Raw genomic sequence first — 15,808 nt, forward strand, 5'->3', positions numbered from 1 at the left:
CCCTCCCCTTGGTGGCTCCTCCCATCCACCACAGCCTTCCTGATGGTGATGGGTCCTCCAGGCGAGGATCCCCACTCTGCTGGCACGAAGGGAAAAATGAGGAGAAGCAACCCTGGGAACCCGGCTGCCCCCTCCCCCATCCCCAATACTGCTGGGCTGAAACGGTCCTGCACCTTAGGGCCGAAGGCTCCTGACTGGCCAGGATGAGAGAAAGTAAGTGGGCCTCAGGGGCCCTGCTATGGGGTAGAAATGGGTTGAGGAGGGACTGGGCACAGGGGCTGGCTCCCAAAGAAATCCCACATCCTACCTCAGCAGAGCTCCCTGAAGCAACCATCTCTCAGGACATGAACCCAGACACGGACGGCACAGAGCCCTCCTCCCCACTATCCACCGCTGGGGCCACCTCCTCTGCAGGCCATGCTGGTGAGACCCCTAGACCCCACAGAGTAAGCCGTCCCAGACTCCAGGCCTAACCCTCACAACAGGTCGGGTGTGACATTGCTGATCTGAGGGTGGCAGGGCAGCAGCCGGTATGCCAGGGGCACCTGAGGAGCTTCATTCCTCTCATTTGCCCTGAGGCTGCTGGTTGAGCCACAGCCCAGCACGGCACTGTCCAAAGATCCCCTCACACCTCCCCTGTCCCAGGCTCCACAGACACCTATCCAGCATCTGGCCCTGGGAGAGCAGCTCCCTTTGCCCTTCACAGGCTCCTCCCCTCTTCCTTTCCCCCAAGACCTTCTTGCATCTCTAGGCACCCTCTCCCCCTCAGGCCAATCACACCCTGGACCAATGCCCTGCTGGGACCCCAGTGGCCCTTGAAATAAAAGACCCAGACTGTGTCAAACTTGGCTTTACTGGAATAGAGAAAATAGGCGACAGGAATCACACTTGGTGCTGGCAGCTCTAGGTCCCCTGCTCCCAGCCCTCTCAGCCCCAAGGCCTGGGGGACTCCTGCCCCCATGGGGCTCTCCCACTTGCCTGGACCAGGAGAGGCCTCCCCTTTGGAAAACTGCATGGGGCGGGAGCTTTCAATGTGCATTTCTCTGCCAGCTTCATAATTAGCAGCAAGTGCCCACAATGACAGCAACAGCAACAAGACTGAACTTAACATCTCGGGAAAGGACGCGTAAAAGAGTAAACCAGACCCACGGCGCCACATGTTAACAACGGTCCCACGAAAGAAGACACGAAACTGGTGTGCCTGGCCACGCGGCACCAGGGGCAGGCAGCAGATCTGCGGGAGGCTGAGAACCAACTGAACACACATGTTCACATTCTCTGGGAGGACAATCAAACAAAGGTACCGAAAAGAGAAAACATTTTAAAAAAGCAAAGAAAGCCTGCTTAGCGGCCCTGAGGGGACACCAGGCCAGACACGGCGGGTAGCAAGGGCCAGCTACAACCCGGGCTAGCCAGTGAGCTCCACGGGCAGCTCCCGGCCACAGAGGGCCTCCCACTGGCGGGCCAACAGCGAGATAAGCTTCTCTCGGCTCTCAGCACTGGGGACAAACACCTGCCACTGGACCTCACGGCCCTGGCCGCCTCTAGCCGGGCCACCTGGCACCTCCCCAAAGTGGTCCAGGGTGACGCTGCCCATGAGGTCGTGGCCCTGCACATCGTCAAAGACCAGGGTGAGGGCCTGTGGGTATGTCTGGTAGCCCATGAGCACGCGGTCCAGGTCCCGGATGCGGCGGCCGTCGTCCAGCCGGTACCGGTCCCTCTGTGGCGGCTCTTTGGCGAACTCAGGCAGCGGGTAGTGGACGAAGTCCTCGTCCAGGAGGAAGATCTCGGCGCTGGTGAGCAGGAGCGTTTTGGGGCGCAACATGCCCCTGCAGCGCCCAGATAGTGGTGTGCCCACCTGGAAGGCCTGCACGTACAGCAGGATGCTGAGGGATGGCGCCTTCTCTGGGTCAGCCACCTTCTGGGCCACAGTGAATGTCAGGTCCCCGACCTCCTCCTCACTGGGGTAGGTGAACTTGACACGGCTTGAGTGGATCAACTCATAATTCTCCATCTTCCCTGCAGAGAGAGATGCCACCAGGGCTGCAGCCTGGAACTGGCCTGTGGTGGTTCACCAGCAGCCCCAAGCCACCCAGAGACGGCAGCATGAGTCACGTGTCTGTCAGAAGTGGGAGAGAGCGCTCCAAGCCCCCACCCTCAGGCAGAGACCCTCAGGCCAGCAGCTCAGAGAAGAGCAAACACTGAGATGCTGAACGGTTGTGGATTTGCCGAGCCAGAAACTCTGCCATGGAAAACCCTAGCTGACTAAGCAGGAAAAGAGAGAAAGAGAAAGAGGGACAGAGAGAGAGCGCGCGCGAGTGAGCGAGAGCTAGAAGCAGAGGGGTTGCTCCGGGGCCTGCTGCAGCCCTTGGGGTTGGCGAGGAGACCCGAGCTGGGTGGGGATACCTGTGGTCTTGTTTCCAAACTCGGAGTAGAAGTCTTTGTCGACAGGCTCAGGTGAGGGCGTGCGTTCCAGCAAGGAGAGCACGGCCATGAGGTGTTGGAGGAAGCAGTGTGTCAGGTAGCTGTCCCGTGTCAAGCATGTAACCACCTGCGCCGGAGAGGAGCCTGCGGGAGAAGGGGCCGGGCACGGTTGCAGGCCGCTACTACCCCCAGCCCCAGCCCCACCCCTGGAGCCATCTCTAGTCTCTAGCAGGTTAGCCTGGACCTGAGGACCACAGAGCCAGGGCCAGGAGGACCCACTTGAGGAAGCATCACGGGGCCTGGGGGAGACGGCCATTTCTCAGGCCGGAAGGGCTGTAACATTTTTCTGGAAGGGGATACAGAGGCATTAGGGAAAGAGCTTAGCTTTCTCTCTTCAGGAAGTATGAGTCAGAAACATCCTGCCCGTGAGCCCAGGGCCCACTCTGCCCGCCCACCCAGCACTTTGCCGCCTCTGTCCCCAGCCTCTCGCTCCAAGTCCTGGGGGGTGAGTTCTGCCCTCTCAGCAGTTCCTGAAGCTGCTTCCTCCCGCTCCGGTGAACTGGCTTGTGAGCAGATAAACTCTGCCTGCGATAATGCACCCACATATGAAGGTGGGAGCCCACTGGTGACACTGGCCTTCACCCAAAATAGGACAAAAGCACAGTGGCCACTCACCCGTCAGCCGGAAATACTGGTCAAAGAGTCCAACATTGACTACATGCAGGTCGCTGAGTTTTAAAACAAAGCACTGAGAGATGTGGAAGGGACTGTTGTTGTAGTCGGCGTTTTTCTGATGCCAGAAGTCTGTGGTAGACAGAAAGGGAGCGAACGTGGTGGTGACCGTGCTGGGTGAGCACAAGGTTCCCAGGTGTGCAGCTGCCTGGAGCAGAAACGGGCCCCCACGATGGCCTGGCCCACTGAGGCCTGGCGAGGAGCCCCCGCCACCTCTGAGCACACATGGCCTCGGGGAAACGTGTTCTACAGTCTGAGCCTTGCCTGGTGCGCTGGAGACACCAGGAGCCCTAGGACAGGGCACTGGCTAAGGCGCCCACCAAGGTCCCAAGGGGCAGAGGCTGCCCAACACCCCCCCAGCACACCTGGGTCCCGGGCACTCACGGGGCCTTACTGGGCGCTTTCACGCCTGGCCTCGCATCCCACGTGACAGCTCCAGGAGGAAAGTGCTGTCATCACCCCCCTTCCTCAGAAAAGAGATTCTCGGCCCAGTGCAGCCAAATCATGTCTGCCTGACGTGGCACAGGGGCTCTAGAGACAGGACCCCGCCCATCCCCTCAGGCCCCAGTGCCCACCCTGTAGCGGCTCCGAGAAGTAGCGGCGGAGGCCATCATGCAGCACAAAGTACACAGCCTTGGTGGAGAGCAGCACGCAGGCGGTCACCTCTAGCCCCGGCGTCTGGTAGAACACCACCGACGACCACAGGAGGTGCCGCAGCTCCTCATTTTCCACCTGGACACAGAGGGGCCGGGTTGGGGCCTGCAGGAGAGCAGGGCGGCCAGGGCACACAGCTCTTCCTCCAGGCCTCTGTGGAGGGTGGCCTCTGCCAGTCCCACTACCCAGTGACCTGCCGTCCCAGGGACGGGCCCACAGCCTTGGATGGGGAGGCATGGGACCTCTACTGTGTCTCGTCAACGTATTTACAAACTCCGAAGCAGAGGAGGTGAGGGATGGGAGATGGTGTGCCGCGGGGCCTGCCCGGGGCCCGAGGCTAGGAATGGCCATAGGAGGAGGCGGTGATGGAGGGAACAACTGGCCAGGGGAGGGCACCCCAGGTTCTCCCTACTCAGGTCCTCAAAGCTGTGAAAAGCTGAAGCTGGGGGAAAAGCCAGCACACATAAGTCTGGGAACCTGAGGCTGACCCCAAGGCGAGCCTGCCGGGGCCCCAGGACAACAGTGCCACCTTCCTCCACAGGCGCGCTGGCCCTACCTCGGCAACGCTGCTGTGGAAGAATTCAACGATGGCGCTCCCCCGCAGGCTGGCGACGTGCCGGAGCGACGGGCAGGCGGGCAGGTGCGAGGGGATCTGGTTCTCCTCTGACGTGGACCGGAGCAAGCGCTCGCTTGGGTACTGGGCAGGGGCCTCCACTTGTGCGGGGGCCTCTGCTGCCAGGGCCGAGGCCCCCACTGAGGCCTCTGAAGGGGTCTCTGCTGAGGCTGGGGCCTCCGCTGGGACCAAAGCTGGCACTGAGGGCTCTGCTGGAGCTGGGGTCTTTGCCGGGGTTAGAGCTGGGACCTCCGCTGGGGCTGGGGCTGGAGCCTCTGCTGGGACCTCCTGGAGATGCTGCTCATTGCTGCATCTCCCAATTCCCCAAGAAAAACCATATTAACACGTGAGTCCCAAATGCAGATTCACATCCCACGTGAAACCTCAGTGTGAGGGAAACGCATGTACCACACACCACCTCTGGGGTCATCTGGGGATTTCATCTTGGTTCCTTATGGGAAGACCAAAGAGGAGAGAGAAAGTGTCTGGGCCCTTTCTCTTCGGGGGGAGATGGGAAGATAGGGCAGGGCTGAGAAAGACAGATGTGGCTCGTGGGCTGAAAAATCATTTTGAGAAGGTGGTAAAGGTGTCAGAAATGCCACTACAGAGTCCAGAGCACGGACCAAGGTGCCCAGGGCTGGGACCTTGGGGAACATGGAGTTGAGAACCAAATACTCAAACTGCTCCTCAGTTTGCCTTTGAGGCCTCCTCAGGTGGCCCGGGATCTCACCCCACTCGGCCACCACTGCATGTGGCCACACTGGGTTTTCTCTAGTCTGTTCCAAGCATGAGATCAAACAATGCTCAGAAAGAACACTCACAGAGGTTTGGAGCTCCCTGCCACCAGCCTGCATGCCCAAGCTCATGTTGGTGGGGAGTCCTGGATGTCATCCTCTCAACTGGACAGTCCAGCTGTTGAAAGAGATCCCTGGGGCCCTGATCTTGCACTGGGCCAAATGCCCCCAAGCCCTCTGGGCTGTCCTCCTGCTGTCTTGGGGCAGAGATGCATCTGCTGGGGTGAAGCAGAACGCCTGCTTTCTGCATGCAGTCCCTACTGTGGGCAGGGTCCAGCCAGGCTTGGGGGTGGCAGGGAAACTGAGACAAAGTGTCACCATCTGAAGCTTCATCATAGGGGCAGGGAGACGGAGAGATGGCCATGCAAGGCTGCCTCTGGCCTAAGGGGCTCTCCAGTACCTGGAGGCATCAAGGGTCTCTATGGAGAGCATAGGACTTGAGCTGGGCATAAGAGGGGTCCCTGATTCAGCCAGGAAGATGCTGGATGATCTTTGGGAGCATCAGTTGAGGGGCTGGGTTGGAGAGAGAAGGCATGCCCTGTGAGATGCTGGGGTGAGGGCAGGGTCTCCACTGTCCACCAGGATGGAAGAGAAAGTGAGCTACACCATGTCTCATGGGAGAGGAAGGCCAACAAACAAAGGGCTTTCTTGCCCAGGTAGGGAAGCCCCAGCATACATGAAGTTGGGAGCAGTAATAGGAGAAAGGGGCACCCTGAAGGGCACAGGGCGCCTCTTGAGCCCCAGGCACAGGTGAACCTGTGGGTGTGACCATGGCCCCCCACAAGCCATTATATGCCAACCCCAAGTGGCCCTGAGAGAAGCCAGGCTCGGGGGCAGGAGCAGGGGAAGGAGAGTAAGGAAGAAGAGGACAGGGCTGGGCTTCCCTGGTGGCGCAGTGGTTAAGAATCCGCCTGCCAATGCAGGGGACACGGGTTTGAGCCCTGGTCTGGGAAGATCCCACATGCCGCAGAGCAACTAAGCCTGTGAGCCACAACTACTGAGCCTGCGCTCTAGAGCCCACGAGCCACAACTACTGAAGCCCGCGTGCCACAACTACTGAAGCCCGCGCGCCTAGAGCCCGTGCTCCGCAACAAGAGAAGCCACCACAATGAGAAGCCTGCGCACCGCAATGAGGAGTAGCCCCCACTCACCGCAACTAGAAAAAGCCCACACGCAACAACGAAGACCCAATGCAGCCAAAAAGAAATTAAAAAAGAAAAAAAAGAAGAGGACAGGGCTGCCAACTCCTCCCCTCTCTGCACTTCACTCTCCCCCCAGAAGAAAAGGAGCTTTGCACAAAGTGACCACCCAGCTCACACACTCAGACCTTGCTGCTCTCAGCCAACAGCCTCCTTTGGAACAGACTCACAAAATTACACACAGAGAGGGCCCCTGAGCAACCCAGGTCTTCCTGAGAAGGCATGTGTGGCTCACCAAAGGGTACGGGCTTGGAGCTGGGGGTCAGAGGCAGGTGGTGCCTGAAGCAGCCCCCTAGCTCACAGAGCCAGCCACGGGACTGTGAGCCTGGAGGCGAGGAGGCGTGGGTGATGCCTAGAGGCCATGCTTGGACCCAGTGGAGAGGGCCAGGCAAGGTGGGAGCAGGAGCCTGGGGACCCAGCCACACAGGACTCTACGTGGCAGAGAACTGGGCCAGCCTGGCTTTGTGGAAGGACAGCTTTCCTGGGCCTCTTCTGAAGCCTTGGGAGATAAGGAGCAGCCCAGCACCAAGCCCGAGAGAGCCAAAGGCAATGCTGAGGGGGTGCTGGAGATCTGGGTGAGGTGAGTGGTCTCAGCCGGCCTCCCGCCCCCTGGCCCCAAAAAGCCCATGCTTGGTCTTACCGGGCTCCGTCCTCGGCAGGCTGGCCATCCACAGGAGGGCTCTGAGGCCTGTCCCCGGTTGCAGGGGTCTTGGCAATGACTACAGTCTTCAGGTCCTGCAGTGAGGCCCGCAGCTGGTTGTAGATGCGCAGGAAGTGGAACTTCTCATGGGGCAGCACGAAGATGGCGGTGACAAAGCGGTAGCCCACAAGCAGCTCAAGCACGTGGCCGTCTGCGAAGGCGCCCCTCGGCTGAGTGCAGCTGCGTGTGGGGTCCAGAAGCACAGTGGAGAGCGGCACACGGCTAAGCTTGAAGCTGTTGCGGTTGCGGCAGTTGTGGGTGCCACGATTGGGCATGGGGTTGAAGTCGGCCTTGATGACATTGAGGTGCTGGGGTGTGAGCAGCAGCCAGTAGGGGATGGCAGCAGACTTGACAGCCTCGGAGGGTGCACAGCAGGAGCGCCGCACAGCGGAGCACAGCGTGCAGCTGGCCCACTCGATGTTGCCCGAGTAGTCCCCGGCGGCTGTCTGCACCATGCGTTTGTCACTGTAGACCAGGTACACGGGGAAGCAGCCCTGGCTGCGCTCCTGGCAGCCGCCCGCCACCTTGTAGAAGGTGAGCAGCTGGCGCAGGAACTCCTGCAGGCTGGTGTGGCTGCCGTAGAGCACGGGGCTGCACAGCATGGCCATGTGCTGCGGGGCGAAGCAAGAGCGCAGGTCAGCGTGGAACTCGTGCAGGTTGGCGGCGTCTGAGATGATGAAGAGCGTGTTCTCACTGTGCCGCACCTTGAGCACCAGGCACAGCTCCGGCATGAGGAAGCCAAACTCGGTGAGGTCGCCGTGCGGGAAGCAGAACACAAAGCGCAGGGAGGAGAGGATGTGCTGGCTGCTGCCCCGCGACTCCTGGTGCGGGATCTCAAAAACGGCAATGCCGAAGTCTGTGAGCACGAGGCAGGCAGCGAACTGGCGGATGCTGCCCTGCACGTGGATCAAGAAGCACCAGAGCACCTTGAGGATGCGGATGTGCTCCAGCAGGAAGTCCTCATCTGCACCCAGGGCCCACTCCAGAGCCAGGCGCTCCTCCTCGCCCTCCTCCTCCTCCTCTTCTTCCTCCTCTTCTTCCTCTTCCTCTCCTGGCCCACCCTCTTCCTCTTCCTCCACATCCGGGGGCCCCATTTCAAAGTAGCGGTTCTCAGTAACATCCTCCTCCTCCTCATCATCATCCTCGCCCTGCTCGCCCTGGCCCTCCTCTCGCTGGTTGGCAGCCTCGATCCAAGCAGGTAGCTGCCGCTCAATGGCCTGCCGGATGAGCGTGCTCAGGCGCTGGATGAAGTCCTGGTTGGTGGCGGTGTAGCCAATGCAGGTGAAGGGCAGGAAGATGATCTGGCCGGACCCGGGCACCACCTGGACCTCTGGCTCCGCGTGCTCTGGGCTGTGTGGGGAGAAACCAGGTCAGTGACATGCTGGGCTGGGATGCCCCCACCTCCCACGTCCAGTCCTGCTGCTGTCCCCTGGCCCTGAAGAAGTAACACATGGGTCTCCCAAGCCTCCTAAACAGCTGAGCTTGGTCCTAGCAAGCACCCTGGCGGGGAGCCGAGGTGCTGGAAGGCTGGGGCCACCACACTCCCAGGGCCCAGACCACAGGCATCCAACACAATCCTGCGCACATCATGAAGACTTCTCAGTCCTTCAGACGCTGGCCACAAGCCCCAAGAGCAATGAGTGCTCATGGGCATGGACTAACTTGACAACAGTCCCCTGCAGGGGCACCCAGTCGCCTTCACAGGTGAGAGGCGTGGGGAGTGGGCTGAGGGTCTTAGAACCTTCACATTTAAATTCAAGCTCCTTTAGAGATAGGTAATCTACCTGAAAAAGAATTCAGAGTAATGATGACTCAAAACCTCAGAAAAAGAATGTAGGCACAGACCAAGAAGATACAAGAAATGTTTAACAAAGAGACGAAAGATTTAAAGAACAGAGATGAACAACACAGTAAGTGAAATGAAAAACACACCATAAGGAATCAGTAGCAGAATAACTGAGGCAGAAGAACGAATAAGTGAGCTGGAAGACAGAGTGGTGGAAATCACTGCCACAGAATAGAATAAAGAAAAAAGAATGAAAAGAAATGAGGACAGTCTCAGAGACTTCTGGGACATTAAATGCACCAACATTCACATTATAGGGGTCCCAGAAGAAGAAGAGAAAGGGAAAGGGCCTGAGAAAGTATTTGAAGAGATTATAGCTGAAAAGTTCCCTAACATGGGAAAGGAAATAGTCACCCAAGTCCAGAAAGCACAGAGTCCCATACAGGATAAACCCAAGGAGGAACACACCGAGACACATATTAATCAAACTGACAAAAATTAAATACAAAGAAAAAATATTAAAAGCAATAAGGGAAAAGCAACAAATAACATACAAGGGAATCCCTATAAGGTCATCAGCTGATTTTTCAGCAGAAACTCTTGAAGGCCAAAAGAGAGTGGCACAAGATATACATATATATATATATATATGTATGTCTTTTAAACATCTTTATTGGAGTATAGGTGATGAAAGGGAAAAACCTACAACCAAGAATACTCTAACAAGCAAGGCTCTCATTCAGATTCAACGGAGAAATCAAAAGCTTTACAGACAAGCAAAAGCTAAGAGAATTCAGCATCACCAAATTAGCCTTACAACAAATGCTAAAGGAACTTCTCTAGGAAGGGGGGTAAAAAAAGAGGCCACAACTAGAAATAAGAAAATCACAAATGGGAAAGCTCACTGGTAAATGCAAACATAAAGTAATTAAGTAGGAAATCACCCATACACAAATATGATGTCAAAACCAGCAACCATGAGGAGACTACAAATGCAGAATATGGGAACTGCATTTGAAATCAAGAGACCAGCAACTTAAAAACAACCTTGTATGTAGACTGCTATATCAAAACCTCATGGGAACTGCAAACCAAAAAACTAAAATAGATACACACACAAAAAAGAAAAAGCAACCCAAACACAACACTAAAGATAGTCATCAAACCATAAGAGAAGAGAACAAAAGAAAAAGGGAAGCAAGAAGAACAACAAAAACAAATCCAAAACAATTAAAAAAATGGCAATAGGAACAAACATATCGATAATTACCTTAAATGTAAATGGATTAAATGCTCCAACCAAAAGACGCAGACTGGCTGAATGGATACAAAAACAAGACCAGTATATATGCTGTCTACAGGAGACCCACTTCAGACCTAGGGACATATATAGGCTGAAAGTGAGGGGATGGAAAAAGAGATTCCAAGCGATGGAAATCAAAAGAAAGCTGGAGCAGCAATACTTGTATCAGACAAAATAGACTGTTACAAGAGATAAGGACACTACATAATGATCAAGGGATCAATCCAAGAAGATATAACAATTGTAAATATATATGCACCCAACATAGTAGCACCTCAATATATAAAGCAAATGCCAACAGCCATAAAAGGGGAAATCGACGGTAACACAGTAACAGTGGGGGACTTTAACACCCCACTTACACCAATGGACAGATCATCCAGACAGAAGATCAATAGGGAAACACAAGCTTTAAATAATACATCAGAGCAGATGGATTTAACTGATATTTATAGGGCATTCCATCCGAAAACAGCAGAATATACTTTCTTCACAAGTGCACACTGAACATTCTCCAGGACAGATCACATCTTGGGACACAAATCAAGCCTTGGTAAATTTAAGAAAACTGAAATCATATCAAGCATCCTTTCCGACCACAATGCTATGAGATTAGAAATCAATTACAGGAAAAAAAACACAAACACATGGAGGCTAAACAATATATTACTAAACAACCAATGCATCACTGAAGAAATCAAAGAGGAAATCAAAAAATACCTAGAGACAAATGACAAAAACATGACGATCCAAAACCCATGGGATGCAGCAAAGGCAGTTCTAAGAGGGAAGTTTACAGCAATACAATCTTACCTCAGGAAACAAGAAAAATCTCAAATAAACAACCTAACCTTAGACCTAAAGGAACTAGAGAAAGAAGAACAAACAAAACCCGAAGTGAGTAGAAGAAATCATAAAGATCAGAGCAGAAATAAATGAAATAGAGACAAAGAAAACAATAAAAAAAGATCAATGAAACGAAAAGCTGGTTCTTTGAAAAGATAAACAAAACTGATAAACCTTTAGCTAGAGATTCATCAGGAAAAAAAGGGAGAGGACTCAAATCAATGAAATTAGACATGAAAAAGGTAAGTAACAAATGACACCACAGAAGTACGAAGGATAATAAGAGACTATTACAAGCAACTCTACACCAATAAAATGGACAACCTGGAAGAAATGGACAAATTCTTAGAAAGGTACAACCTTCCAAGGCTGAACTAGGAAGAAATAGAAAATAGGAACAGACCAATCACAAGTACTGAAATTGAAACTGTGATTTAAAAACTTTCAACAAACAAAAGTCCAGGACCAGATGACTTCACAGGTGAATTCTACCAAACATTTAGAGAAGAGTTAACACCTCTCCTTCTCAAACTCTCCCAAAAAGTTGCAGAGGAAGGAACACTCCCAAGCTCATTCTATGAGGCCACTGTCACCCGGATACCAAAACCAGACAAAGATACCACACAAAAAGAAAATTATAGGCCAATATCACTGATGAACACAGACACAAAAATTCTCACCAAAATACTAGCAAACACAATCCAACAGCACATTAAAAGGATCATACACCATGATCAAGTGGGGTTTATCCCAGGAATGCAAGGATTCTTCAATATATGCAAATCAATGTGATAAACCATATTAACAAACTGAAGGAGGAAAACCATATGATCATCTCAATAGATGCAGAAAAAGCTTTCGATAAAATTCAACACCCATTTATGATAAAAACCCTCCAGAAAGTAGGCATAGAGGAAACTTACCTCAACATAATAAAGGCCATATATGAAAAACCCACAGCCAACATCGTTCTTAATGGTGAAAAACTGAAACCATTTCCTCTAAGATCAGGAAGAAGACAAGGTTGTCCACTCTCACCACTATTATTCAACATAGTTATGGAAGTTTTAGCCACAGCAATCAGAGAAGAAAAAGAAATAAAAGGAATCCAAAGTGGAAAGAAGAAGTAAAGCTGTGACTGTTTGCAGATGACATGATACTATACATAGAGAATCCTAAAGATCCTACCAGAAAACTACTAGAGCTCATCAATTAATTTGGTAAAGTAGCAGGATACAAAATTAATGCACAGAAATCTCTTGCATTCCTATACATTAATGATGAAAAATCTGAAAGAGAAATTAAGGAAACACTCCCATTTACCACTGCAACAAAAAGAATAAAATACCTAGGAATAAACCTACCTAGGGAGACAAAGACCTGTATGCAGAAAACTATAAGACACTGATGAAATAAATCAAAGGTGACACAAACAGATGGAGAGATATACCATGTTCTTGGATTGGAAGAATCAACACTGTGAAAATGACTATACTACCCAAAGCAATCTACAGATCCAATGCAATCCTTATCAAACTACCAATGGCATTTTTCACAGAAGTAGAACAAAAAATTTCACAATTTGTATGGAAACACAAAAGACCCCAAATAGCCAAAGCAATCTTGAGAAAGAAAAACGGAGCTGGAGGAATCAGGCTCCCCAACTTCAGACTACACTACAAAGCTACAGTAATCAAGATAGTATTGTACCAGCACAAAAACAGAAATATAGATCAATGGAACAGGACAGAATGCCGAGAGATAACCCCACTCACATATGGTCACCATTTTTTTTGATAAAGGGGGCAATAATATACAATGGAGAAAAGACAGCCTCTTCAATAAGTGGTGCTGGGAAAACTGGACAGCTACATGTAAAAGAATGAAATTAGAACACTCCCTAACACCATACACAAAGTAAATTCAAAATGGATTAAAGACCTAAATGTAAGACCAGACACTATAAAACTTTTATAGGAAAACACAGGCAGAACACTCCATGACATAAATCACAGCAAGATCTTTTTTGACCCACCTCCTAGACAAATGGAAATAAAGACAAAAATAAACAAATGGGACCTAATGAAACTCAAAAGCTTTTACACAGCAAAGGAAAACATAAACAAGACGAAAAGACGACCCTCAGAATGGGAGAAAATATTTGTAAACGAAGCAACTGACAGAGGATTAATCTCCAAAATTTACAAGCAGCTCATGCAGCTCATTATCAAAAAAACAAACAATCCAAAAATGGGCAGAAGATCTAAACAGACATTTCTCCAGAGATGATATACAGATTGCCAACAAACACGTGAAAGGATGCTCAACATCATTAATCATTAGAGAAATGCAAATCAAAACTACAATGAGGTATCACCTCACACCAGTCAGAATGACCATCATCAAAAAATCTACACACAATAAATGCTGGAGAGGGTGTGGAGAAAAGGGAACCCTCTTGCACTGTTGGTGGAATGTAACTTGATACAGCCACTATAGAGAACAGTATGGAGGTTCCTTAAAAAACTAAAAAAAGAACTACCATACAACCCAGCAATCCCACTACTGGGCATATACCCTGAGAAAACTGTAATTCAGAAAGAGTCATGTACCCCAATGTTCATTGCAGCTTATTTACAATAGCCAGGACATGGAAGCAACCTACGTGTCCATCGACAGATGAATGGATAAAGAAGATGTGGCACATATATACAATGGAATATGATAAAGAAAATGTGGCAAATATATACAATGGAATATTACTCGGCCATAAAAAGAAACAAAATTGAGTTATCTGTAGTGAGGTGGATGGAACTAGAGTCTGTCATACAGAGTGAAGTAAGTCAGAAAGAGAAAAACAAATACCATACGCTAACATATATATGGAATCTAAAAAAAAAAAAAAAAAGGTTCTGAAGAACCTAGGGGCAGGACAGGAATAAAGATGCAGATGTAGAGAATGGACTTGAGGACACAGGGAGGAGGAAGGGTAAGCTGGGACGAAGTGAGAGAGTGGCATGGACATATATACACTACCAAATGTAAAATAGATAGCTAGTGGGAAGCAGCTGCATAGCGCAGGGAGATCAGCTCGGTGCTTTGTGACCACCTAGAGGGGTGGGATAGGGAGAGTGGGAGGGAGACACAAGAGGGAGGAGATATGGGGATATATGTATAGCGGATTCATTTTGTTATAAAGCAGAAACTAACACACCATCGTAAAGCAATTATACTCTAATAAAGACGTTAAAAAAAAAATACTAGCAACCAGAATCTAACAACACCTTAAAAGGATCATACACCATGATCAAGTGGAATTTATCCCAGGGATGCAAGGATTCTTCAATATATGCAAATCAGTCAACGTGATACACCACATTAACAAACTGAAGAATAAAAAATATATGATCATCTCAATAGATGCAGAAAAAGCTTTTGACAAAATCCAACACCCATTTATGATAAAAACTCTCTAGAGAGCAGGCACAGAAGGAACCTACCTCAACATAATAAAGGCCATATACAACAAACCCACAGCCAACATCATTCTCAATGGTGAAAAACTGAAAGCATTTCCTCTAAGATCAGGAACAAGACAAGGATGTCCACTCTTGCCACTTTTATTCAACACAGTTTTGGAATTTCTAGCCACGGCAATCAGAGAAGAAATAAAAAGAATCCGAATTGGAAAAGAAGAAGTAAAACTGTCACTGTTTGCAGATGACATGATACTATACACAGAGAATCCTAAAGACACTATCAGAAAACTACTAGAGCTCATCAGTGAATTTGCAGGATACAAAATTAATACACAGAAATCTCTTGCATTCCTATATACTAACAACAAAAGATCAGAAAGAGAAATTAAGGAAACACTCCCATTTACCACTGCAACAAAAAGAATAAAATACCAGGCTTCCCTGGTGGCGCAGTGGTTGAGAGTCCGCCTGCCGATGCAGGGGACACGGGTTCGTGCCCTGGTCCGGGAAGATCCCACATGCTGCGGAGCAGCTGGGCCCATAAGCCATGGCCGCTGAGCCTGCACGTCCAGAGCCTGCGCTCCGCAACGGGAGAGGCCACAACAGTGAGAGGCCCGCGTATCGCAAAAAAAAAAAAAAAAAAAAAAAAAGAATAAAATACCTAGGAATAAACCTACCTAAGGAGGCAAAAGACCTGTACTCAGAAAACTATAAGATGCTGATGAAAGAAATCAAAGATGACACAAACAGATGGAGAGATGTACTATGTTCCTGGATTGGAAGAATCAATATTGTCAAAATGACTATACTACCCAAAGCAATCTACAGATGCAATGCAATCCCTATCAAATTACTAATTGCATTTTTTTTTTTTTTTTTTGGCTGCGTTGGGTCTTTGTTGCTGTGCCTGGGCTTTCTCTATTTGTGGCGAGTGGGGGCTCCTCTTCCTTGTGGTACGTGGGCTTCTCGTTGCGGTGGCATCTCTTGTTGGGGAGCACAGGCTTTAGGCGCGAGGGCTTCAGTAGTTGCAGCACACGGGCTCAGTAGTTGTGGCTCACTGGCTCTAGAGCGCAGGCTTAGTAGTTGTGGCACACGGGCTTATTTGCTCCACGGCATGTGGGATCTTCCCGGACCAGGGCTCAAACCCGTGTCCCCTGCATTGGCAGGAGGACTCTCAACCACTGCACCACCAGGGAAGTCCCACTAATTGCATTTTTCACAGAATTACAACAAAAACTTTTACAATTTGTATGGTAACACAAAAGACAAATTGCTTTG

At 50.6% G+C, this 15,808-nt stretch overlaps 1 protein-coding gene across 1 annotated transcript in view; it reads right to left on the reverse strand.

The window, feature by feature from the left end:
• Window positions 1–834: 834 nt before the first annotated feature.
• The window catches only part of NISCH (nischarin), a gene marked incomplete at its 5' end in the record, with an annotated part of 44,761 nt that continues 29,787 nt past the window's right edge, over window positions 835–15,808 (reverse strand). Inside the window, 8 exon segments of the mRNA XM_079713012.1 lie at window positions 835–2,019; window positions 2,407–2,568; window positions 3,100–3,228; window positions 3,732–3,888; window positions 4,367–4,736; window positions 5,618–5,672; window positions 5,675–5,730; window positions 7,057–8,466. Of these exon segments, the coding sequence (XP_079569138.1) occupies window positions 1,409–2,019; window positions 2,407–2,568; window positions 3,100–3,228; window positions 3,732–3,888; window positions 4,367–4,736; window positions 5,618–5,672; window positions 5,675–5,730; window positions 7,057–8,466 (2,950 nt within the window). The 3' untranslated portion in view covers window positions 835–1,408.

The sequence above is a fragment of the Hyperoodon ampullatus genome, assembly GCF_949752795.1.
Source record: "Hyperoodon ampullatus genome assembly, chromosome: 10".
NCBI classification, from domain to species: domain Eukaryota; kingdom Metazoa; phylum Chordata; class Mammalia; order Artiodactyla; family Ziphiidae; genus Hyperoodon; species Hyperoodon ampullatus.